The sequence below is a fragment of the Mus caroli genome, unplaced genomic scaffold, assembly GCF_978045245.1.
Source record: "Mus caroli unplaced genomic scaffold, Mus_caroli_1 scaffold_3, whole genome shotgun sequence".
Classification (NCBI taxonomy): domain Eukaryota; kingdom Metazoa; phylum Chordata; class Mammalia; order Rodentia; family Muridae; genus Mus; species Mus caroli.
This window is the reverse complement of record NW_028227258.1, coordinates 133,679,965-133,706,015: the sequence shown is the minus strand read 5'-3', so window position 1 is coordinate 133,706,015 and position 26,051 is coordinate 133,679,965. Positions and strand designations below refer to the sequence as shown.

General features: G+C 42.0%; 1 protein-coding gene across 5 annotated transcripts in view; it reads left to right on the top strand.

Annotated features, from left to right (window-relative positions):
* The window catches only part of Tnik (TRAF2 and NCK interacting kinase), a 403,188-nt gene that overhangs the window by 218,178 nt on the left and 158,959 nt on the right, over nucleotides 1-26,051 (top strand). For all 5 annotated transcript variants that reach the window (XM_021158657.2, XM_029475111.2, XM_029475112.2 and 2 more), the window contains exon 3: nucleotides 16,951-17,007. In XM_021158657.2, coding sequence (XP_021014316.1) covers nucleotides 16,951-17,007 — 57 coding nt within the window. The remainder of the gene's footprint in view (nucleotides 1-16,950; nucleotides 17,008-26,051) is intronic.

The window sequence follows — 26,051 nt, the reverse complement described above, 5'->3', positions numbered from 1 at the left end:
ATGTGTTTATGTATATGTATATGTGTGTGTGTATATATATATATATATATATATATATATTCCTCGATAGATATTTCCTACTTGATACCCTCTTTCTTTTTTGTACTAGTTTAAAATTATATTAATGCAAAATATCAAGAATAGGCCATAATTTCTTTTCAATATTCAGAGGGATGTAATGATAGCAATTTCAAAATGACTTAAGTATCAATAACATTAGTGCCTAAAGATACAATCCATTTTGAGTACAATCCTGGTGATTTTGTTAAATATAATTGAATGAACCATTTTATTAAGCATCATATAGCTTGTACATAAAATTCAGATGCACGTGCAAATGCGTGCATGCGTGTGTGTGTGTGTGTGTGTGTGTGTGTGTGTGAATGGGCCTGCTTCTGCAGGTCTATTTATGTGAAGAGACCAGACAGCAACCTCAGGCTCTGTCCACCTTACTTTTTGAGACAAGGCCTCTGATTTCTAGAACTACCTGTGCCTAACTTTGGGAAACCAAGGCTATACTGTCGTCTACAACATTGACACTCAAGATCCATTCAATTGACTTAGCAAAAGAAATCTCACAATGTTGTAAGTCATTTCGTGATACTGCATTGGGCCCCTGCTATAGCTGTCGTTAGCTGCATGCTGCCTCATGTGCCCGAGATTGGATGCACATGGGTTATATCTTACAATCTTTTTACATGTTAAAGCTGTCCAAGCCAAAATTCATTTCTTTTTTTTTTAAATTCTACTAACTTATCATTATTACTTTTTAAAGGCAGGATCTCACTCTGTAGATGTGGTTGCCCTGGATCTCACCATGTAGACCATGCTGGAGTCAAACTCACAGAGATCCACCTCTGTCTGCCTCTAAAGTACTAGCATTAAAGGTGTACAGTATGCCAGCACTAAACTTTATTTCTATGAAGATGCCATCTTACCCACTAACCCCAATGTCTCAGGTGAACAGACCTATTTGGAGTCTTCAGCTCTATCCCAGTGGGTGTCATAGCAGGCCACCAGACTTCTATGCAGGCCAGGGTGAAGAACAAGAGGGCAGTTTGGACAAATGTAGACAGCTTTTCCTGAGCTCAGCCATAGGAACTGCAGAGTGAGAAATGGGCCAATAGCAACAGAAACCAAAGCACCTGGGCATGGGCAAGAGCCTAGCCTTTCTAACTGTGATTTTATGACTGTGCCTCACCTTCCTCATCTGTGGAAGGGGATGATCATGGTACCTCCTTCACATGGAAGCTAAGTAGTGATCTGTGTGAGTCTTAGCCTGACAAGTGCAAATTTAGTTATAGTAACTCTTTCCATGCTGGAGGAAGACTAGGAGCATGGCTGGAGAGAGATGCTAGGGTGGACTCAGTAGGTGAGGTGAGCCCTAGACAGCACATGAAGAGCCTTTCTGCCTCGAGCAAGAGAAATTAGCTATCTGTGGAATATCTGTCTCTAAGAATTCATGAAGAATATGCTTCCACACAAGCATCATATGATAAAGGGTGATACTAGCTACAATCTTAGCACATTTAACATTTAATTTTTAAAAAATTTTTGTTTATGGGTGTTTTGCGTGCATATTTCTCTCTGTACCTTGTACATTCCTGGTGCCCACGGAGGCCATACGAGGGCATCAGGCTCCCAGGGGAATGGAGTTACTGACCATTGTGTGTCATCATGGAAGGTACCTAAGGCCTCTGCAAGAACAGGCAGTAACTGCTTCTAGCATCTCTCCAGCCTCTCTCTGTCTTTCTGTCTCTCTATCTCTCTATCTGTCTCTCTCTCTCTGTCTCTGTCTTTCTGTCTGTCTCTCTTTCTCTGTCTCTCTCTGTCTCTCTCTTCTCTCACTCACTTTTCTTTGTAATAAATTATTCCAGATGGACTTTACCTGATGTGTACTATCTTTATTTCTCTTGAATGCGTCTTTGAACCTGTGATAGCCTAAGGGCTGCCCAAGCCTGACCAAGCAGTAAGCAACTGCAAAGGAGGCCCCTGATGGCCATTTCCTCTCTGCAGTTCCATCTCCTTCACCCTCAGGATCAGCAGCAGGTGCCCTGTCTCCTTCAGTAAAGGCAATTGAGGGCCTCGGTGATTCTTAATCAAAGAAAAGTGACAGCTCCATTTACCACCAAAGGAATCTCGCATTCTCATTTGCATGCTGAGATCTACCTGCCTGGAAAATGTGTGGCCGAGCATGGCTTTATCTTCCTAAATCACTCCAGCGATGCCTTGGGCTTGAAAGGTAGTAAGACTTAGACATGTCTCTGGGGGCTGGACTTACATTTCATGCAGTACAATGAGTTTTCACTACTTTTGTTGTGTGGCTGGCTAGGCTGCTGCCTTTATTGCAGATGTGACAAGCAAGCACAAAGATACATCTTTAACAGAATTTTATATGCTTCTGAACTCGAGGTAATAACCAGACACTGAAAATAAAACTGTCACTTCCTCCCACAGTATAAGTCAGCTTTGCCGTTTTCTCTCATTTATAATGTTGTCCTAGACTGAGAGCAAAATCCCCATTTTATTATTTTGTATTTGAAGATTGAAATGAAAAGATACTAAATGAAGCGATTTGCAACTGCCTGCATCGGAACCTCGCTTTGCAGGGAACTAGCTGCGGCACTGAGGAGGCTGCCTGATTTTGGCTTGTTTGTGAAGCCATCACCATTGAATTATCTCTGCATGAGTCTTACCTGGAAGGACACTCTACTCACTGGACTTACCAAGGGCTAGGTCATCTCTGCTCTGAGTCTGAATGAGTCTGAGGATGCCACCTTCAATGCCTCTGTTTATATTCCATACTCAGCACACCTGTTCTTTGGTGCTGAATAAGCCCTCCGGCCTCTTTTGTTCGTTTCTCAGTTCTCATGAAACTTTAATATCATGTCTCTCAGCTTTAGGCCTCGAGATTCTTCGGTTTAATCAGTCTTAGCCATCATGCACTGTCTGCCTCGTCCTTTATTCTTCCAGACCATCTTCTTCGCAGACCCTTTACCTAAGCACGAACCAGACCTATGGCCTTTTCGGCATTTTAGCTCATAGCTTCAACCGAACACTAAGCATTCACCCACCCTTACCTGTGCAGCTGCCGCTCCTGTTCTCTTAAACACTCAGCTGGAAAGCTTCTCTCTCCTCTTGTCTCTGCTTCCACTGTACTGTGCACAGGGGCGGAACGTTTTTGTAAAAAAGTAACACCATTGGATGCTGTCCACACGGACAGAGGTGTGCTGTGCTCTTTGCAAGCTTTCTCTTGCTCTCCATGGTCTTTTATTCCATCCTATCTTGACACACGGCTTTCCCCTCTGTGGTTGGGAATACACTCTTTTTCTCTGGTATCTCTTACCGTCACTCTGTGGTACCTTTTTTCAGACCATGACAGTTTTAGTAGTCTTCAGGACTCAATGAAGGAGAAAAAACCTACAGTCCCAGTCTCAGACTTGGTGGTGATGAGCACAGAGGTAGCGAAGGGGTGGCTGGCAGGTCTTTCTGAGATCCAAAGTGAGCCGGACTCCTATCTTAAGGGCTCAATATTCCTTCCTTAGTCTCTGTGTTACTGACTTTGCTTGTTCTGTGATCAAATGCCTGACAAAGAGCAAGCTGAAAGAGATTGGGCTTGTTTGGGCTCATAGTTCAATGGGATACAGTCTGTTGTGTTAAGGAAGGCATGGTGACAGAGGGATGAGACAGGTGGTCACGAGTATCAGCAGTCAGGAAGCAGAACAGGCAGGAAGTGGAACGAGGACAGAAAGCCTCAAGACCTGCTCACACGGAAACCCACATCAGCAAGGCTCTGCCTTTTAAAGATTCCATAACCTCCCAGAATAGCGGAACCAACTGGAAAGCAAATGTTCAAACCCTGTGAGCCTATGGGGACAGTCAGTGAAGCTCTGAGAGCCTGGACGCCCTTCTCATTCTCATTTGCTTCTCCAACCTTCCTCCCCTCTTCTCTCTGTGTTGACCTCATGGCCTTACACAGACTCAAAGCCTTCCCTGGTATATAGGCCAGTGTCTTACCCAGGATCTTCTACATCCTTCTTTGCCTTTTAAGGAGCTAGTCTTTCTGATCACATCGAACTAAGTAAAAAGTCCCCTATTATGTCATTTTTTTTCCTGTCTGTGTTGGTCAGCCCAGTTCCAAGGCTCTAGAACTCTGGGATACTGTCCACCATGGCATCACGTTCTCAACTTGCAAATCCATATCCTAAAACTCATTTGTCACAACTACAAATTTAAGATTTTGATGGAGAAACTAGTATTAGAAAGATGAATGCTAGGTATTTGAAGTGTTTTCAGTCAGAGTAAAGCCCCTGGCGGTCTGGTTTCTACATGAAGCAGTATGGGAACTTGAGTAAGACAAATGAGTGCTAGTGTGTATCTGTTCATGTTCAGGGAAACTGAGAGCAGCCAGGTAAGGGCTGTGTACGCACGCCCTGTTTGTAGAATAAGGACATCAGCGACACCAAGCTACTTCATAGTTTTCTATGGGGGTTAGTGAAAGTGAAGAACTTAGAACAGTGCCTGGTGTTCTGTGTGTCAGCTATTTAATTAATTTCAGGTTCATCTGGGATTACTGCCCAGCTCATTACTCCTAGGCTCCTGTTTATCTGCAGTAGTTAGAATCCATCTTGTTTTGAAGAAGGCATATAGGGGCATGATATATATATGTTACTCTTCAAGTCTCCATCTCCTTTACTATAGGTAGTGAGCCTTCATTGTTTCCATGGTAACCTCACAGAGTCACCTGTTTGTTGGACCTGGGAAGTTCTGCTCAGAGGCTGTGGCTTTGTCCACCTCTTTCCTGGAGCATTTGTTCCTTCCTTCCTTCCTTCCTTCCTTCCTTCCTTCCTTCCTTCCTTCCTTCCTTCCTTCCTACCTCCCCTCTCTCTCCCCCTCTCCCTCTCCCTCCCTCCATCCCTCCCTCCCTCTCTGAAGCTGCTCTTACTCCACCTGAACCCGCACAGTTCAGCTTTCCTTTGTCTTTGCCTTCTACACTTCCAGTTCTTTGCTGTATAGAGTACAGAGTTCTTCCCTTCCTTACCATTTCTGTCAAGACATCACGGCTACTTATAATGTTCATGGTATTAAAACCTATGGGGAATGAGAACTCGGACTTTAATTCCCATGGAGGCAAGCTCTCTCAGTTGCTCCTGTTTGCACTTGCATAGAGGTTTATTAATTAGCGACTGAATGCTGAATAGAATAGCAGGTGATCTGAAAGAGATGAGCGGGTACAAAGAGAAGGCAGTTCAAGACTGTAAGAATCAACACACAGATGTTTTAAAAGCCGATCTCTTTCTTGTCTTACACTCTAAACCAGTGTGGTACTAAACTTTCAAAAGGTTTCCCAACCTTCCTTGCTGATGCTGAAGCTTCAGTAAACTGCTTGTCAGAAATTTACATTAAGCATATTAAATTTTTAAAATTCAGCTTTAAATCTACTATACCTTTTATTTTTACATAAGTGGGGCCAGCTATTCCACCAACATTCATAGATTTGATGCCAGTTATATGTTTTTACTCAGCCTAAACCAGCAATCATTTCAACTCAGCTTCATGGGACCTTTCTACCCTACATTCTCCTACTTTGATGTATGTAGGCTGTGGTGTTTGCGTTAACTATGTTATTACATGAGTGCAATGTTGTAAAGTCTAAAGTCTTTTACTGAGCTCCAATCCCTGCACAGAATGCCCCTTTGGGCACAATGCAAGTAGAGGACCGAAGGAGAGACCCTTCGATCCCAGTTAGCTCTTCCCAAGGCTATATTTCTTATGAATATCTGCAAGTATTAGCAATATGGAAAGAAATTATTTATGAAATTATCTACACGATTAAATGCAAAGAAGTATTCAGTAATTGCAAAGTTTAAACAAGGCTTTTCAAGTATCTTCCTTGCTCATTTTCAAGATAATCTCATAATAATATTATGATTTTTGTTCAAAATAGTTAAAGTCTCATGATAGATCTAGAATGATACCCTGTTACAATTCAGTTGATTTATTTTGTTTGTTTTAGAAAACATACAGTCTATTAAATAGAGTGTACCAATGAATACATGGTAATAACAGTTCATTTTTAAGATAGAACACACGGTATTTTTTCTCTTTCTCCTCCTCTAGCCCCACATAACAGATGGAATCCAGGGCTTTGCCCATGCCAGACAATCTACCCTGAAGCCACATCCCCAGACCTTTTGTTTTTATTACTTTGTATTTTAAGACGGGGGTTCAGTATATTGCCAGCATTACCGGTATCTACAATACGCTGTGATGGCCTTCCTGTGAAGGGGCAGTCAAGCTTAGACAACTACATGGGAATTCATTATGGACAACAAATTTGAAATGTTGACTCAGTAAGGTGGGCCATAGAAACTTGCTTGATCTTGGTCTTCCTGTTTGTACTGGAATCTTGTAAGGAAAGGGAACCTACCAAGCATTTCTGTTTCTCTTCTTTATAAAAGTCAAAAGGACTTGCCTAGAGCTTTATTGGAAAATTGAAGCCATCAAACTTCTGAAATGAATGTATGCATCCTCATTCCTCTGGTTCCTGTCTATTTATCTCCTATGGATTTTTCATGCCTTCCTAATTTGTTTTATGAATTTTTTTCTCCTCAAAGGAAGCTTTTAAAATTGTTAAAGTAGCAATATTCTGTTTTTGGAAAAGAATACACCAGCCTTTAAAAGCATCATGCGTCAGTTGCTAAGTATTTTATAGTATTCACAAGTGTAGTTGTTGAATGTTTATCAATGGGTGGTACACTATTATTAGCATTAAATTTCTATTACGTTCGTGGCATCTAATACAGGTGTTGTTTTTGTTGTTGTTGTTTGGCCTTATTAGGAATGATACTTAAAATCCAGTACAGTTCTGTTACTTAAATAAGCATTGGTTTTCTTTTCTACTATGTATGAACGTGTCAATGTGTGCCTGTGTGTTAGGTGCTTTGGTGTGAGTGCACGTGTGTAGAGGCCACAAGCCTCACCTTAGGAGCTGTCCACCTTGATGTTTTGAGACAGAGTCCCTCACTGGAACCTAGAACTCACCCACTCTGCTGGGCTGGTGGTCAGCCTGCTGTGATCTTCTGTCTCTTCTCCTCTCTAGCACTGGGATTGCCAGCAGGGGTGAGGGCTGGGGGGTGGAGGAAAGGGTTCCTCATGTTTCCATGCGGGTGACCTTCCTGACTATGGCCTGAAGGGCTTAAGCACTTGCTAGCTCCATCTTTTCACACTGTCAAGGAAGGGCCGCCTCCAGCAGTTTTCCCACCTCTCTGTAACCTGCCTCCCACTGTATTTTCAAGTGCATCGATTTATGACTTTTTATCGTTTTTTTTTTTTTTCTGACCACACAATGCTCACGGACATACTTCCACCTTAGGACCCATGACCACAGGAAACCTGAATCTGTTCTCCAGGGCGATGGTCACTCATGTTTGACTGGAGATGAATTATCTCTCGCATTTCATTTAGGGAAAATGAAAGAAAGGAGAAGGTTGTCAAATGTTCTCTCTGGTTCTAAAAGCAGTCTCATCCCTAATTGCTACCTGTAAGGCTGAAATGTCAGCGGCTGCCAGGAGGAATGTAATTTGGGGGTGTGGCCACCTTTGCTTCTCTGCTTTTTAACTTTTCAGTCGTCCATAACTTTTCCATATCCATGTTGCTAATATTTAAATGAAATAATTATATATTTACAGAAACGAATCATCCTGGATAGCAAATATATGAAATATATGTTAATTATGAAGCCTTTATTTTGTTCTTTAAGCTTCAGAGGTGTGACGAGAATAAAGAGGAAGGCAATGCTTTCCCGCTCCTTTACTTTGATGCAAAGTCAACCTGAAAGGGTTCCTCCTTGAAAGCCTCAGATGACGGTGCTTCTTTTATTTCCATTGCTGTGCCTTTAAAAGGAGATTCTGTGGGGTGCATGTGTGTGTGTGTGTGTGTGTGTGTGTGTGAGAGAGAGAGAGAGAGAGAGAGAGAGAGAGAGAGAGAGAGAGAGGTTTGTTTCCAGAGAACTCATTCCCACAGCACGTGGGGGATTGAGTGGCCATACTGCAGGCACGAATGGGCTATTGAAGATGTAGTCATGATCAAAATCTAGAGAAATCCCTGCTCTCCAGACACATCCATAAGAGAATGAAAGATGCCTTATATAGGTAATAAGTGAAGTATAATGTATACTGCACGAGGTGGCCCTAAGAGGAGGGAAAATATTAGTAAGAATCGGGGGGGGGTGGTTCTAGGGGAAGACTCTTAGTGACACTGGAGCCCAGGATGTAGACATAAGGGCAGTGTCAAGCAGGCATAGCAGAAGGAAGAGACGTAAAGGCCCTCTGGCACATTCGAGGAGGATGAGGGAACCAGGTTCACCGTGTGGTAAAGATGGAGACAGCAGGACAGAGGTTATAAATAGTTCCCATCAAGCACCAAAAGAGCTGGGATGTCCCTGTCACTTACCCAGGCACACCACCAACTGTCTCTCTATGTATTAATTTGATCTCTACCGCAAACTAGTAACCTAATTATATCTGTTTTATGGATAAAGGGCCTCTAACCAAAAGTAACTCTAGACCCTCCCTGATCACCCCTGAACACCTCCTATCCCTCAGTCTCTTCCTCTTAACTATAGTTCTGCCTTGTGTGACCTGCAAGGCTTCACTACAGAACTGTGCCTGTCTCCTGGCCTGTGTGAGAAGAAAGAGTGGTCAGAGAGTTAGCAGCATGCTCTCACCAAGTTCTTACCATCCCTGATTTGTCAGCTAACTGTAGGATGAAAGTGTGGTCAAAAGAAGAATTTCACTGGAGTCAGGGAAACCTCACCCTTCTGGAAAGGAAGCTTCCTAGCAGGGGAGTCATATTGCAGCTAAATTTAGCTGTCCGTCAGTACACTCACTACCTCGTCAGCCGTCTGCCCATTCAGGCTGGCCTAGAGCTTGGGTATGCCTTACTTACTAAAAAGGACTCTTGCTCTTTCTCGGCGGCCTCATATTTCACTTATGTTCCTTGTCCCAAGATTTCAGGCGAACCTATTTCCAGAATTACTGTCTTCTAGGGAACACACACCAATGAGGCACTTGAGTCCTTGTTTCCACTGACTCTACTCCCCAAGGACAGGCATGCCTGCTCTCAGCTTGGTGTGGTCCCTCACTCTAAAAGAATGCCTTTAATTCATAACAGAAACTTTTACAATACCTTTTTTGCTTGTTTGTTTGTTTTTGCCTTTGTTCTCATAATGCACAGAATGGTATGAAGGTCAATGCTTAGAAAGCATGTAGCTCATGTGGCCTGTGCTAGTGACATGGGAGGCAGCAAGGGTTGGCACCACACATTTTGTGCTGGGCCTTCCCACATCAATCATCAATCAAGAAAGTTGCCCACAAACTTACCTGTAGACAAAGCTGGAGCATTTCCTCAGTTGATATGCCCTCTACCCAGATGGCTCTAGCTTGTGTCAAGTTGACATGAAATTAGCCGGCACAAAGGAACATACTTTCCAAAACTAATACCTAAGCATCCGTTTTCCCACTGTTTCCAAGCACTTCAAGCCTCTTTGGTCCTCACACTATATTATCCATGTTTTAATAGAGACAATGAAGATCTTGTTAAGTGACCAATTACACACGGAAGTCAGAAGAATGGTCCCGGAGGCCACATCATGGTCTGGTTGAGAAGCACTGACCTCACTTCAAAAAGTGGTGTCTTCTAGCCCATTGCTCTCCGTGACTGACTTTTCTCCGTGCCATGCTGCTTTTGGTACTGTAACTCTGTAGTATAATTGAAGTCAGGAACGGTGATAATGTGTTATGCTTTCTGCTCAGGACCGGCTGCTTTGGCAATGTAGGCTCTTTTGTTCTTCCATATGAATGTCTTTATTTTTCTATTTTTGTGAAGATCATCATTAGAGTTTTGATGCGAGTGAGGAGAGCCAAGAAAAGGGAGGGCACAGGGAATATACTCAACATATGCTATAAACTGGTATGAAAATTGTAATGCAAACAGTAAAACATGGTTTAAAATCATTTGTGAGGTGCTACTAAGCAAAGACAGGACAATGCCACCTGTCTGTCCTCTCCCTGCCCATCACCCATGAGATCCCCAGCTAAGGCCTCATCCGGGCATCTTTGTAACTGGTGGTTCTGCACGCACTTCGCTGTGCACTGGGCATCTACTGAATGTCAAACTCTAAGGACCAGATTCATCCTTTGGTTCCGCTGACATTTGGGAGCTCAAAATTGTGTGTCAGACAAAGGAGAATCTCTTTTAAATATGGCATGCTTAGCAGCATACCTTGCCCCTACTCACAAGATGCCAGCACTGACAGATAGTCCTAGCAATCAGAAGTCTAGACACTGTCACATGTCCCCAAGGGGCAAAATTGCCTTGCTGGAAACCACCATTTTAAAGTATCTGAGGTACAGTGTAATGTGCAGGCATTTACTAGGATTAAAACATACTACTGTAAAGTCCATCCCCCATAGAATGGGGGATATAATGATGCACGTGTGCTCTCACAGAGGAGACGTCTGAATGAGAGCCCTCGCTACAGCCCTTTCCCCCTTGCTCAGGAATCATTATGACTCCAGTAAATTGCTCACTAAATTTCATCTGTCGCCCTGGTTCCTGCTCAGATTCAGCTAAAGCCTGTTGAAATTGATTTTTGTGTCAGCCGTACAGCAGAGATTCAGTAAGGACCAGAGAGCTTCCCTTTCATTACTGTCTATTTTTTTCCCCTCTGAATTACTTTAGATTTGGTGGGCCCTAATTATATTATGGCGCTTTCCCGACTGACATTTCCTTTGTTTTAATGAAAACTTCTGGAGGTTTGAGGACACTGTGGGAGAGGCTGTATTCAGCAGCAGCCACAAGGGAGTCAAATGGTTCCCCGTTTGAGCTTCTGAGTTGGGAACACTATAGGCCTGTTGCTTTCTGACAGCTCTGAGTGCACAGGGCTGTTCTCCCTGCTGCTGCTGCTGCTGCTGCTGCTGCTGCTGCTGCTGCTGCCACCTGGGGAGGACTGAGCCACTCTGGGGGTGGACAGCTTTCCTTCTGAAACTCAGCACTGTCTTTGTGACTATTTTTTGTCCTCCTCCTTGGCCACCCCCCCCCATGCCTCATGGTCACAAACAGCACCCCCTATCTTATCCACTAGTGGTAAACCTCTGTCTACCGGGGTCAGTGTAAATAGCAAATCTAAGCAGGGCCACAGAAGAAGACATCATGAGAGTCTCTCTCTCTCTCTCTCTCTCTCTCTCTCTCTCTCTCTCTCTCTCTCTCTCTCTCTCTCTCTCTCTCTCTCCAGTGCCGATAATGAACAGATGAGTACAGGGATTGGGCTTGCTCAAGGGCTCCCTCAGTCTGTTGGTTAACATGGAGAAGCCAACCAGAAACAGACCAAACCCTTATGTAGGAATCCTTGTCACAGACCCCTGCCTCAGACTAAGTAGTTCTCCCTTCCTGTGACAGGTCCTTCCTTTGCCAGCTCTCTGCTATCCAGATAGTGCTTCTCCAAGCTTCTCCCAGGTTAAGTTGGTCAGTTGACTGACTTCTTGGTTCAGAGTGACTGAAGCGAAGCACCCAGTTCACCAAGCATAACAACTTTACGTTTATTGGCATGTTTTGGGAACCACCTATTGTAAGAAGCTGTCCTAGACTGGGGAAGAAGATAAATGGACAAGGAGAAACTTTCCCTTTTAGGGTATAGAGCCTGAAAACCTGAAGACTAGACTCTAAGACCCATGGCATTAGGTCATTAGGATCTCAGGAGAGATTGGTGATTTCTGTATGGCTCACATGTGTGCTCGTAAGCTGTTGAACACTAAAGGCTTCCCACTCTGCTTTTGACAGACTGTGTCAAGGTTAGTCCCTTTCTGTATCTTAGGGAATTATCCAGCTATTCATAATCACATGTCTTATGGCTTTGAAAGCAACTTCTCAGACTTGAATTACACCAGGGTCCATATATCCCTCCACCACACACAGCAGAAGCCAAACCAACTACTAGAAGCATCCATCTTGATTTATAAGCAGCCACACAGAAATCGAGGCATCTAGTTTCCAACAAGAAGAAGGGAGGAAGTATCTTGCTCCCTCCTGGAGTCTATAAGAAAGCCTTAGCTTTCGATGGACCCAGCCCTGAATAATCTATAAGCAAGCCTTGGCAGAGGATTGGCAGTGTATGGTACTGAGGGAGAGGGTAATCTCCTGGGAACAGTTCTGGGATAGGACCTTGTTTGGAGTGTTCCACAGGCTGAGAATCATTAGGTGTCAGGTCTCTCTTCTGCAGAGTTGTTAAGCAGAGCCTTTGAAGTCACCAGTGAGTGCCATGTGCCAACCATAGCAACAGTGGTTGTCTTTGACCTGGAGGAAACCCTAAAAGTAGACACTTTCAGGAATGTTCCATGAACATTTGTGATTTTTAAGAATCTTTCCATAGAATCCTCTAATATACTCAAGGCGTGTTCCCTCTCTAAGTTTTATTTCTATGTGTGTGGATATTTGAGGCTATGTAACATGTGCACACAGTGGCCCAGAAAGCCAAAAGGGGACATCAGATCTATCACCTGGAACAGGAGTGATGAATGATGGTGAGCCACCATGTGGATGCTGGGAATTGACCATGACCCTTTGTAAGAGCATCCAGTGCTCTTAACCACTGCATCATCACTGCAGCCCCCTCAAGCCATGTTTCTGTCTAAGGACAGAAAATATGAGTATGCCCTGACATCTTCAGGATGAGACTGGCTGGTATCCTAACTAAGCCTTCATCCTAACTGGGAGTGGGTGATGGAGTACATCCTTGTCCTTATTGTGACAGGGCAGAGGTAAAGATTGATGGATCATTTCTGTTTTTCCCTGATCTCTATCATTTTCCTAAGATCCACTCTCTGGAGAATTTAAAAGAGCTTCATTTAAATTCATTTTACCTTCTCAGCAAGCCAGGCAATTATAATCACAGCCTGGAACCTCTCTCTCTCTCTCTCTCATCTGGTCCCATAGAGTTTGTGGCTAGACAAAAATGTGAGGGACCAAAGGGGACTTCTGTGGAATGTCAGTGGTACCAAGAATGAGAGCACAATCTCATACGTCAAATCTTCAGCTAATGTGTAACTTAGCAAATATTGGCTGAGTTCCTTCTCCACCCCACACTACAGAAGGCTTGGAGAAAAACTCTATCTAGTTTCTTCTCATGTCCTATAGCTTAAGCTTTCTGTGTATTTCTAGGCTGTCTGTTCTTTTCTAGAATTCTAACACTTCCACCCTGGTCTAAGCTATCATCCTGTTCCAATTGTCTCCAGATGGGAGCTTGACCCTAGGTAAGGTAGTTCTTTCAATGGAGGGCGGTTCTTAGAAAGAGAGTGTATGTGATATAGTTGACAGGTTTCTGAAATATCAGTTTTCTTTGGAGACTCTAGATCAGTCATTCACAACCTGTGGGTTGAGAACCTTTGGGGGTGGGGGTTCCAACAGCTTTTTCGTGGGAGCATCGCATATTAGATATCCTACCTATCAGATATTTCCATGATGGTCTATAACAGTCAAAAAATTAGTTATAAAATAGCAACCGAATAATTTTATGTTTCACCACAACATGAGGAACTGTATTAAAGAGTCACAGCATTAGGAAGGTTGAGAGCCACTACTCCAGATGGTATACTGTGTCACCAGTTGACTGATGGATAGACAGACAGATGGACAGATAGATAGACTTAACCAGAGTTGAGCTACAAGACAACACCAGCCACTACTGTGTGTTCTACACTCTTATCTTTTCTCCTTTTTTGGTGGTTGCTATGATACTAGAGCCTTGTACATCCTGGGCAAGTGTTCTACCACTGAGCAACACTTTTTCAGACCTTTGATTTGATTTGATTTGATTTGTTTTTATTATTCTGGAAATGCATATTTGAAAAGAAAGAAAAGAAAATCACAGCACTGGTCAGGACCAGCAGGGGCTAGCATAAAATGCTGTGGCAATACAAAGGCAGCCCATTCATTTGCAACTTAAAAAAATTGAAGAAGTTTTCCTCAGAGGAGCCAAGATTGTCTCTAAGCTAATTCAAAAGAGAGGACGCCTTGAAGGGGGCGGGGAGCGAGATAGTGCTGAGGCTGTCTGATCCAGCATGTGTGCTCCATTGGAAAGAATGTGCGTTGGTGATATAGAAATGAAAGGGCTCTCTTCCAGGCTAGCCTCAGGCAAGCAGCTCCACGGCTTTCGTGCTTTTCCTTAGAAAATAGGGGCACAGAGGTGAAGCTTCTGCCACAGTTTCTGAGGAAGCCGTTGTTTTCCTCCTGCATTTATTTCAGGAAGCAGACAAAGGAAAGGCCTAAGCGTACTTGCGTGAGTCACATTTTGTCTTGGTGTTGGATTATTTTATATGGAAGAAGAAGCAGCAGCATAGTTCTTTACAACAAATGACACAGAAGGAAGTGCGAGGGGAGAGGAGTGAACTGTGTCCGACTCACAGCCTTCAGCACCTGTGAGCTTCAAAAACCTGGCTGCCCTACTCTGTGTGTGTGTGTGTGTGTGTGTGTGTGTGTGTGTGTGTGTGTGTGCGTGTGTGTGTGTGTTCCTCAAGCCTAACTGTCCCTCTGTTTTTTAATGATCTTGAAGTCAGCTGACTCCTAACCATTCCCTGAAGGTCTGCCTTAATCTAGATGGTAACCAGCTTTGACATCCTCCGGTGATGTACAAGGCAGCTCCTGCTGAGCAGGGTCCTCCCTGATCCTTTGTGGTCCTTCCTGACCATCAAAGTTTGACAGCTCAGGAGCCTCCCTGCTCCACTGTGAGGATGCCTTTGCCTGGGCCTATGCCAAAGCACTCATTGTTCCCTTTGCAGGACTTCATTTGAGCCTAACCTGCTATCTCAGGGTGGCATCATTCATGTGTCAGCTCCATCAAAAGCCCTTCTTTCAGCTTGAAAGTGAAATTTAAAGTGGAGTATAGAGATGTTCTTTTATTTTCTATATTCATAGAAAACACTTTTAAAAAATGAAGCCACACACACACACACACACACACACACTAAATCGTGTACCCTTAGTTTTAAAATATCAGTTATTTTTATGGATTTCAAACCAAGAACTGGCCAGTGCCTTCCATGTGAAAGTTAATAGGGATGGATTTTCTCTTCTGCTCTCTGGCCTCAGCACTACACGGTAGGCTAGCTATGCTCTGTGCTAGCTACTGCTTTTTAATTAGATATTGAGGTATCCTTGTAACAAATTATTCCCTCAAAGAAGAGCCTGTGCTTCCCAAGGAGTTAAAAACCTCATGTCTGCAATTCTGTTTTTGACAGAAGTACCCACAGACTTTCATGGGGAGAAAGGGACTTGAAATGTATGTCTAGGCTTGTGTGACCAGAGGAAGTGCCAATTAAGATTTGATTCTAGGGTCAGTGCTACAAATGATATCAGTGGGGAAAGAAAGGAGAAAGAGACAGGAAAGCAAATGGAGATACTTTGGGCATGATGCAAACAGGGATGTGTTTCCATGGTAGCACAGAAGTGAGGACTGACTGACCAGGACAGAAGTCATGCTTTAACTAAATCTAGAAAAAAGTAGACAGACTGCAGGATGGAGAAAGCAAGGGACACCCTAGATGTAGAAGAAAGATCAGTTCACAGGCTAACAATGCTCACTCTGTCTGTCTTTCTCTGTCTCTGTCTTTCTCTGTCTCTCTCTCTGTGTCTCTCTCTGTGTCTCTCTGTGTCTCTCTCTCTCTCTCTCTCTCTCTCTCTCTCTCTCTCTCTCTCTCTCACACACACACACACACACACACACACACACACTAGAGAACTGCAAGCATTCAGACCACAAAGTCAGAGCAAGTGGTCCTCTACAAGGTTGGATTCCACAAAAATGGCCAGCCCTTGAAGAGTGCTGCTCCCTACTTGCAAGGGTTGCCTTTGCCCAGCCTAAGGGGACCATTCAGATAACTAGATCATAGTTTGGTGATACCAAATTGAACCCCTGTGTTTGTCTACAGGTGCCCTTCTCTCCGCTCTTTACAGGAAAAACAACATTGTTCAAGATGTGGTTGGCAGTCTTTAAAGCTAGGAGTGGGTCTCACACCAAAGACAGTAGCACAGCATCACAATATCCCTCTGGCCACCATGACTCTGACAGCTATTTGAGGCACACCAAGAGAGTGCTGTGGCCACTGTATCTTCCTGTAGCCTTGACTGCCTTAATTCAGGAGAGTCCACAGCCCTGTGTACTGAGGCCCAGTAGCTCTTACCTCCATCATTTTTAGATGCTCCTAGGGATGAAAAGAGTTGAAAGTGATCATTCTTGTCCCTTGTCCCCATGCTAAGTGTTGGCCTCATGAGCTCACCAGTGCTCAGCTGACAGCAGCTTGAGACAGTGGTCTTTACTAATTTTTTCAGTTGTGGGGATTGAACCTAAGACCTTGTACATAGTAGACTTACTGCTAAGCCACACTCCCAGCCCAAAGTTCAAAATATTTTAAGAACTGGAAGAAAGTCTCTTCAGTTCCTGTTGTACTCATCCCCTCCACCCAGGCTGGCCTCCACTTCTCTGTGAATCTGCCTGTCTCTAGTTCCTTTGAGAGAAAAGGAATCAAATTGTCTAGCCCTTCCATGTCATCTACTTGAGAACCCCTATAACCCAGCACTTGGGAGGCAGAGGCAGGTGGATTTCTGAGTTTGAGGCCAGCCTGGTCTACAGCCAGGGCTACACAGAGAAACCCTGTCTGGAAAAACCGAAAAAGAAAAGAAAAAAAAGGAGTTGAAGAGATTTTTAAAAAGCAAATCAAATACTAACTAGAACTAGATCTTCAAACATCCTAATTTCTGTGTGTCTATCTGTGGTTTTGTCTGTCTGGTTGCTGGCATACTGTAACATTGATTTAGGCATTGATTTGTATGGGGTTGGAATGGAATACTAACATTGTTCATCACAACTAAACCTTTTGAATTTTTTTTTTCTTACAGGGTCGTCATGTCAAAACGGGCCAGCTTGCTGCCATTAAGGTTATGGATGTCACAGGGGTAAGGCACCTTTATCCTGTTATCTCATTAGCTATATAGTTGTAACAAAGAAGTGAGTGACAGAATAAAAGAGAATTGCCAGAAAAGTAATCCTCCTAAATATTCCAGATCCTTTTCCATTTGTGATTCATGTGAAGAAATAAGAATCTACAACAGCTAACTGAGCAGGCCAGGAATAAATCACTCCAATTAAATCCAATACTACACGCTGCCTTAGGTTCTTAGACTGAATAATGTGTGCTGATAATTTACATAAACATAACCATGGATATTTGCATATGAAGCCAGAGCAAGGATTCCAAGGCATTAAAAGCATAACGCTGAGATTACAAAGAAGAGATGCGTCTTAACTGTTTCCCTAAGGGGCTGCCCAACACAGAAGTAGAGGAAAGCTGGGACAGCTGTAAAATCCTTATACTACATTTATCATGAACATTTGCTAAAACAAATGGTTTTTGATCAAGTAATCACATACCTGCAAATTTCTATTTCTTAGAGAGCAACTCTAAATTTCTGCCTGAATGATCAAAGCAATCTAATATTCCTTTAGACAATACTTTAAATGCGATCTAACACTTTCAGTCTTTTTGCTTGGTCTAATTTAAAATATTTTAATAACCTTTCAAGATTATAGAGTAGAAATCAGACTTTAAAGGATTCACAGGACATCAAAAATATGTTAATAATTTTCTATTGTCCTGAGAATTTTTCTAAGATGTCTGTCTCTTGCACATAAAAGCTAAAAGACCAAAGTCTCCATTTGGCCAGGAGTGAAATATTGACTATAGACAGTCATCCAGTCAATGAGTTCCACAAAGATATCAATAACTAAGAAACAGACTGAAAAAAAAAACACAGTTTGTTAGCATATTAACCATTAAGCCTTACCCTTTAGACAGAATCTTATATTTGGTTAAGTTGTAAGTCTTTCCAAAGGACCACCATTTCACGAATCTTCATAAGTATCACACATTATATTGACTTATTTATTTATCTCTTATTTATTATTGATCTAGAGTTCTCTCTAAATTATACTTTACAGTTTAATTAATAAATGGAAAATCTTGTTCATGTATACTTATTATCAGTTGAGTGATACTCTAAAATGTTTATTACTAGTTTTGTAAGTTTGCATATTTTACTGTCTTTAGTACATTATTTCAATTTCAGTGGCTCCAAACTAATTCAAATATATGACCTCAGTTAGTTGGTTAGGTCACCTGGCATTAACTAAGAAATGCATGTGGATTATTCAAATTAGATCTATGCTCTGCCACTTGAAACAGATGATTAAACATGAAAAAGGTGTCCTTTTCCCTTCATGTTAAAAAGAATGTAGAGGTTTACAATTATAATGTTTAGTGGTAATTGTGAAGCTGATAAAAATCTAGAGTCTCAGGAAAGACAAGTCTCTGAGCATACCTTTGAGGATTACCTTGATTTTATTAATTGAGATAGGAAGACCTGACCACTCTGGGTGGTACCATTCCCCTTGCTGGGATCCAGGTCTGTGTAAGTAAAGCAAGAGAACTGAGACGCTGCCTGAACTCACTGACTGCTTCCTGATTGTCGATGAAATGTGGCTCCTTCCAACTTGACGTTCTTGCCTTTCTTCCAACTCGACGCTGTTGCCTTGATGGTCTGGATCCTTGAACTTTGATCTCCACTCAACTCCTCCCTTACTTTGCTTTTGTCAGAGTATTTATCACAGCAACTAGGTCAGAATCTAAAACAGCTGTCAGGGATGTTTTAAAGCAGTGTGGTAACGCAGAGGATGGTTTTATTCTTTTTTTTTCTGTCACTTTAATTTGCAGCCTCCCTACCTACTAGGGTCACTTTATAGTTTGGTGTAACTACAGATTTTATCCCTGGTAGAAGAATAGAGAAGTCCCTTCCAATTATTTTTTTTTCTTCTTGAATGTCTAGCAGTGTCCCTAGCTAAAAATTCAAGTTCTATGGAAATGGGCCATTGAGCCCCGACCCCTGACTAAGAAAATATATATAGTTGATGGTTTCTGGGGAAAGGAGAGTCAGCTTCCTTGAAGGATGTGGCTCCTGGTAGGTCCACCACATTTCAGAAGATGATCCCACATCTAAGAGATTATAGACAGTACAAATTAAAAAGAGGAGACAGAAGTAGGAGATGGGGATGTGGGAGTGCATCCAGAAAGAGTTAAGGGAGAGACTGGGGCGAAATAGTGAAATATGTTAATTAATGAAATTATTTTTTTAAAAGAAGGAAAAGAAAAGGTTCTGAGGGGTCCAGGATGAGTAAGATGGAGGATATGTAGGTTACATATGATCTAACTACACTTTATACTTGTAAGAAATCACCAGAAAAGAGAGAAATATAGCTTCTATAAGTCGGAATTAAAGGAGTAGCTGTTGGAATAGTGAATTAGCAGGATATGACACAGAAATCAAAATCTAGCATTGTGAGCCTCCATTGAGAAGCTTGTGATAAATATATATAAGCCTTTTTACAAAGCTCCAACTACAAAACAAATCAGAATTTGGCAGTTTTGCTGAAGTCATAATATTCCGTCATTCTTGGATTGAGTCATATTTCTGCATAATAAGATACACTTGGCAGCTTAGGGACTAATGGTTGTGCTGGATCCAAGATGGCCACACTGTGGCTCAAGTTCTGTTGTGCGGCTCTGCAGAGTGAGAGCTGAGATCTACTGACAGCATGGGTAGGAATGCATGGAATTGTTTATTGATGTGAAGGTGGGAATCAAGGATGATGAATATTGCTCTCCCCAGTGTTGGATTTTCTAGGTGATGTTTTAAAATTGTTTCAAGAACCATCCTTAGTAGTTAGTGCTGGCCACCTTGCTTGCAGTAAAAACTATTACTTAGATATGTAGCCTAGCATATGCAGGTTCACATGAAGGAATACAGTTAGCCTTTCTCAACTGGGTTTCTCTTGGCAAGTAAGCCTTTGAAAAATGATTTGACAGCTTTTCTCTCAACTGCCCCAAGGCTAATAGACAGTGAATACCATTCTGTGTTTCAAAGTGCCAACCCATTACATAAAACAGGCACTTTATGGTGTGAATTCTGTTCTCTTGGAGAACACATTTCAGAAGAACTGGATGCATTTCTGTGATTTGGTCACAGCATTGACTCTTATTTAACCATTGACCCCCAACAAAGGCAGATGTGCTGTACAGCAGGAAATAGGTTTATTCTTGCCCTGCTGTCTGAGGCAGGATCCAGTGAGCTCTGCATCAAGTCCCTGCCCATCACCGTCAGCACCAGCTTTTCCTCCGTTCAACTCTGATGTTCTCTTTAGAAAGCAATCAATTCAATTTTGTGGTGTTGTCCTTTGTGTGCTGTGGAATCCAGTGCAAACGCTTCTCGACAATTATTTTAATTGGGCTCATTATGGTTGTTCTGTTCAAAGCTGAAATGAGTTCTCAAAGGTTGTCTTTGTTGATTGTGTTCTGTGACCTACTGCAAAGTGACTGTAGTTTTATTGCAATGAAATTGATGAGGCCACAAGCTTGAAATTAATTTTCAAATTCTCGATTTTATCCTGGAATCTTTCCTTTTATAGAAAAGAGTCACAGAGAAGACCAAACCCAGTGCCTGCATCCTTCCAGCTTTAGCACTGTGACACTGCATGGTTTGCCAAATTGGCTTCAGAATTACATCATATGCTCCATCTTGGCCTTCAGAATCCTTCTAAGTTGCCTAAATCATTATGAAAGCTCTGTTTTCAATGCCTTGTGAAAATTCCTTCACTACTGTATTTGAAAGTCCAAACTTAACCTAAGAGGACGTAGACCCTTTAGAGTGATAACTCTCACAGCACACTACGAGCATCAGTGGGTCTTCAGTAGTTCTGGACCCAGTAGTTCAGTAGTTCAGTAGTGTCCAAAAAACATGCAGATTCCCACCTCTGCTGTAGAATGCCCTGGGATTTTTCCTCTTTTACATCTATGTTCCTTAAGAGATGCACTGGAGCTGGAGAGATGGCTCAGCAGTTAAGTGTATATAGTGCTTTTCCAGAAGACCTGAGTTTGGTTCCTAGTACTCACATTATAGGCAGCTCCAAGGGCATCCCATGCCTCTGGCCTTCATGGGCATTTGCACTCATGTGCACATAACCACATGAAGACACACATGCATATGTGTCATTAAAAATGATAAAAGTAACTCCTCAAAAAGAGAGAAAGATGCCACACATCAAAGATAGAGCTTTCTGTTCCTGGGATTTTGTATCTACTTTCTTCTGGCTACCAGGTGTGAGACCAAGGGTCTTTGATTATAAATGCTCCCATTTTTTGAATTAGAATCATCAGTGCAAATTAATTCCTTTATGGTGACAGCCTAACCTTCATCTAGTACATAATAAAATAATAACAATGTCTAAGCTGACTTGACATGGTTGCATTAATCAAGGAATCTTGAGTTGTATTACCATCTCCATTCACACTGAAGGAAGCTGAAAAGGGAATTTACTAGCTAGTGTATATTTAAAAACCACACTCACAGAACTCAGCAAGGTCCAGAAAGACATGGTATTGTTTGAGTTCTGCTTTTGGCTGTAATTTCCTCATTAGTGTGAGTGTCCACTAAAAAATGCTGGAATGAATGAGCGTAGTCTTTCACATTCTTTGTTCTCTTCAGCCACATCTGGGCTGGATATCTGACTCTGCAAGTACCATAGGGAAGGTAATTCCTCAAAGGGGAAATCTGAGAGTTGGGAGAGAAGTAAGCAAGGAGAAGGTGGATAGATAAAACAGTGGAATTCCATTCACATCCATGCGTCATAGTTCATGACACGTGTCATGGTGCATCATGGCATCATAGTATGTCCAGGCTTATTTTGTTCATAAATATTGTTCTAGTTACATTTTTATGTTCCAGACCCAAATAAATGATATTGGTAGCTAACACTGATGGAAAATTTCCTAAATTACTTTAAATGCTGTGAGTGCATTTACATATATATTTATATATTTAATATTTATATAGTTGATGTATATTATATATATTTGATTCCCTCAATTATTTACAAAACAGGTTATTTTAATTTGTTCCATTTTAGGCATTTGAATAGCAAGCTTAATATAGCATGGCTATTAAAATGATATGCAATTTAATACCACCTTTTAATCACACTTTTAATCTCAGAGCTGTAGGTCTGCATGGTAGAAGGATATTTACTGATAATTCCGGGTGAATATTTTCTCACTGATATATTCAATAAACATCCCTACTACTTTATGACAGGTACTGAAAATTTAAAGATGAAAAACTGATCGTTCGTCTGAAGAGTACCTCATACTAAGCATAACCTTATTCCAGATATCTGCAAACAGGTTTTATTAAATTCATGAATAAAGCTACCCATCCTTGATGGGTCAGTTATCTGAAGCTAAACCCAGGATATCCCACAGACAAAGATATCCCCAACCAAGAATGTAAAGTGTGCCAAGGGCTAAGGCAGCATGCTCTGGAAATTATGTATAATTTAGTTTTGATGTTTAAAAAGACCAAGAAGAGACTGATACAAGATAAATCTGATCAGAGGCCTCACAGCTCAGTGGTTAAAAGTCTATACTGCTCTTGCAGAGGACTCATATTTGGTACTCAGCATTCGTGCTGGGCAGCTTGCAGCTGACTGTAATGCCAGGCCCAGGGGATCTGTATACACACACGCACACACGCACAATGACACGCACACACACACAAGCACACACTCATGCACACACACAAGCACATACATGCACATACAAAATTTGAAAATAAAAATACATCTTAAAAATGGATAAATATGCACAAATTGGTCCAGATCCTGAAGGAATTAAATACTATGACAAGATTTTCAAGTTTTTTTTTTCTTCCCAATACACCACTTTGATCAAATAGTCCTAAGGAAAAACAATGTATACATGAGTTAAAAGAGGTTTTATCTTTTTTAAAAAAACTGAGTTTAGAAGCCATTAAGTCTTGACCTCTTTCCCAAAATGATGCCAGACCCCAAACAAAGAGCAGAGCATGTGACCAGTGGGGGATCTGTGTGCTTTGCCTGCTGGAAGGATCCCCACAAGCTCAGCTTCCTGGAGTTCCCACTTCTGCCTTTTTGAGTCCTGGTAGGTGCAGACTATGGCCAGCCCTGTCTCTTCTGGAAGACTACAGTAGAGGCTTTCCTCAGTGGTGCCAGCAGAATGGTTTTTACATTGTCAAAAAGCTCAGTAAAGGTTTCCTGAAATGAGCACACACACACACACACACACACACACACACACACACACACACACGGAGACATACTGTTCCAAATATGTTTGGTTCTTTACTCCCAAAGGGGAGACATTCTATGGAGTGATAAATAGCATTACATATACTAATAATATATTAAGCACAATGGTCCAGAGCGAAGTAAAATGACTAACATGGAGTGCTTACTTTGAGCCAAACACTATTGTTGTAATCCACAAACCTCAAAGAAGCCCCCGAAGCGAATAGTGTTATTATTTTCATTTGACAAATAAAGAATTGAAACTGTAAACCTTAAGTAACGTGCGCAAACTCAAAAAGATATACAGATGTCCCAAGCTTGGCTTGAGACTAAAATGGTATGTGATGTATAGTACATGATACATATTACATCCTTAAACATGATTTTAATTAGTTCTCATGAGCACAGACTGAATGAGGCAGAGTTAAATAAGCATGAAGAATGGTTTAGAGTTTACATTGAAACTTTTTACTTGTATGTGGGGCATTAGCCTGTCCTGTGAGCTCCATGTCATACTTGAGTTCATCAAGTGAGTGACTATCTTGTGCTCAGTCCTGGCTTGGTCACCTGAGTGGCTGTTTCTAGTCTCATTCTGAGTAATAAGCCTCATTCCAAAGTTAGGGACCACATGAGATGCAAGAAAGACAGTGGGGCCACATTCCAGAAATTGAACAGCAAGAACACTCACCCATAAGAGAAAGCATGAATTGCTATATTCGGTGTCAATATTTAGTGGGAGACAGGGACACAACCTTTCAGAATCTTAATATCCCAGTACCCTCAAGAGACTAACTCTTCAGCAGTATCTTTAGTCAAGAGTCAATTCACTTGTAAGATGTGAACAAAAGATTGAGGACAATTTCAAGAGAAAACTAGCTGGGTCTGTAGAAAAAGTTTCTTGATAAAGTGACAGCTATGTGAGATTCATAGTAGGGGAGGGCTTTGGTTAGACAAGAAAAGGAATTCAGGAAGGGCACACCCATATAGGGACCCACCTCAAAACTAAACATGCCCTGCTGAGGGTCACCCTGCAATGGGGACCTCTTTCCTAGGATTGTTCAAGTAGATGTCTTTAATAGGCAGAACCTTTCAATGAAGTTCATGATGCAACTTTTCAAAGGGAAAAGATAAATGTCTCAGTATTCATTATTCCCACTCCTTTTGGAACTAGTTCCTGTGATGTGGTTGTGGCCTTGTACTGCATGAACAAACATGGAACATAGATACCCACTCCACATATATACCAGCATCTGCCCTTACCACCACTGCAGCCTATACTGGTGGCTTGTGTGTGACAGGATCTCTGTGCATATTCTTGCATGCTGAGTATATGGGTTGGGTTTGGGGCTTGCATGTGTGCATGCTCATGTGACAGAGCTTACAACAAACTGCTGAAGAGAGTGAGGCAGAGTGACAGACAGAGCAAGGACACACAGACAATACCTGGGGTCTAACACCTCCAACTTTAGAAAAAGAATTGCATGACTTGTTATTTGCTAGTGCCTGTGTCTGTTGATCTGTTGCTCCAAACAGAGCTACAGAGTCCTGTTCTGTAGACACTCACAGATTGTTAATGCAGAGCTGGCATGGATTAGGTGCTTCACAAATATAATACAGGTGCAAATAAAAGAGAGCAGGGAAAACACAAAAAGTAGAAAATGTAGTCCAGGTTGAAATCCAAGTTGCAGATCACAAAACCATGGCAGTTACTTTTCCTGACAATCACAACCAGAGGGACATTGTCAATGGCAGAGTTTTCCCAGGTAAAAAAGGCCACTCACTTCAACTCCAATAGCTGTTGGTTGAACTGCAGGCCTAGGATCCTTGAGGACCCAAGGTCCCTCATTTCCAGTGGATGCCAGCCAATGATTGAGTGAATGACATCATTGTCAGGCCTGAAAGAGAGACCCATGGAAAGAGGAAAACCCTACAAACGATCAATCTCACCTGACCAGACATCCAGACACTAATAGACCCCTCCAATTATATGGGGCCAAGTGATTGTTCTGTTGATAGGAAAGCTATGTTCAAGTCAGAACTTCCTCATTTCAGCTATTCACCTCCATAGCTGAAAATAATTGACACCAGGAGAGATTAAGTGCCGTATGTGAAGTTAACACAATGAATCAAACCAGGTTTTGAAGTCTTCTGGTTGAAGTGATAGATCTTCGTGGGGTAGTGGACTTGACTTATTGGAATACTCTTTTCTTAAAGTTGAAACAACTTGGTTCCATTATTTGATTTTTAGTGTGATTCCATGGTCATTAGTTTCTCAGTGAGATTGTTCCCTGAACTTATGGCTTAAGATGTAAGAATAGCTCATTTACAAAATAGAGAGTTTCCCACCAATTAAAACTATCGAGTCTAAGGCCAAAGAGATAGTTCGGTCAGTAAAGATATTGCAAGCATGAAGACCTGAGTTCAATCCCTAGGACCTATGTATTCTGATGTGCATGTAATCTCAATGCTGGAAGGCAGAGGTAGGTGGATACTTTGGGTTTGCTGAATATCCAGTTTAGCCTTTTCACTACACTCCAGGCCAATGAGAGACCCCCATATGAAAAATAAAACGTGGATGAAATCTGTGGAATGATACCTAAGGTTGTCTCTGACCTCCACATGCATACAAGTATGCAGCAACACACATAAAACAAACAACAACAAAAAGAGCCCTGTTGCATCTAGTTTTAGCCTCAGATGCTCTCACCTTTTGGGGAGTATTATGCCTCCTTTCTCTCACTGGACCATACTGTGAGGCCAAAGTCCTTGTGGCAGAGTTGTACAAACTCTT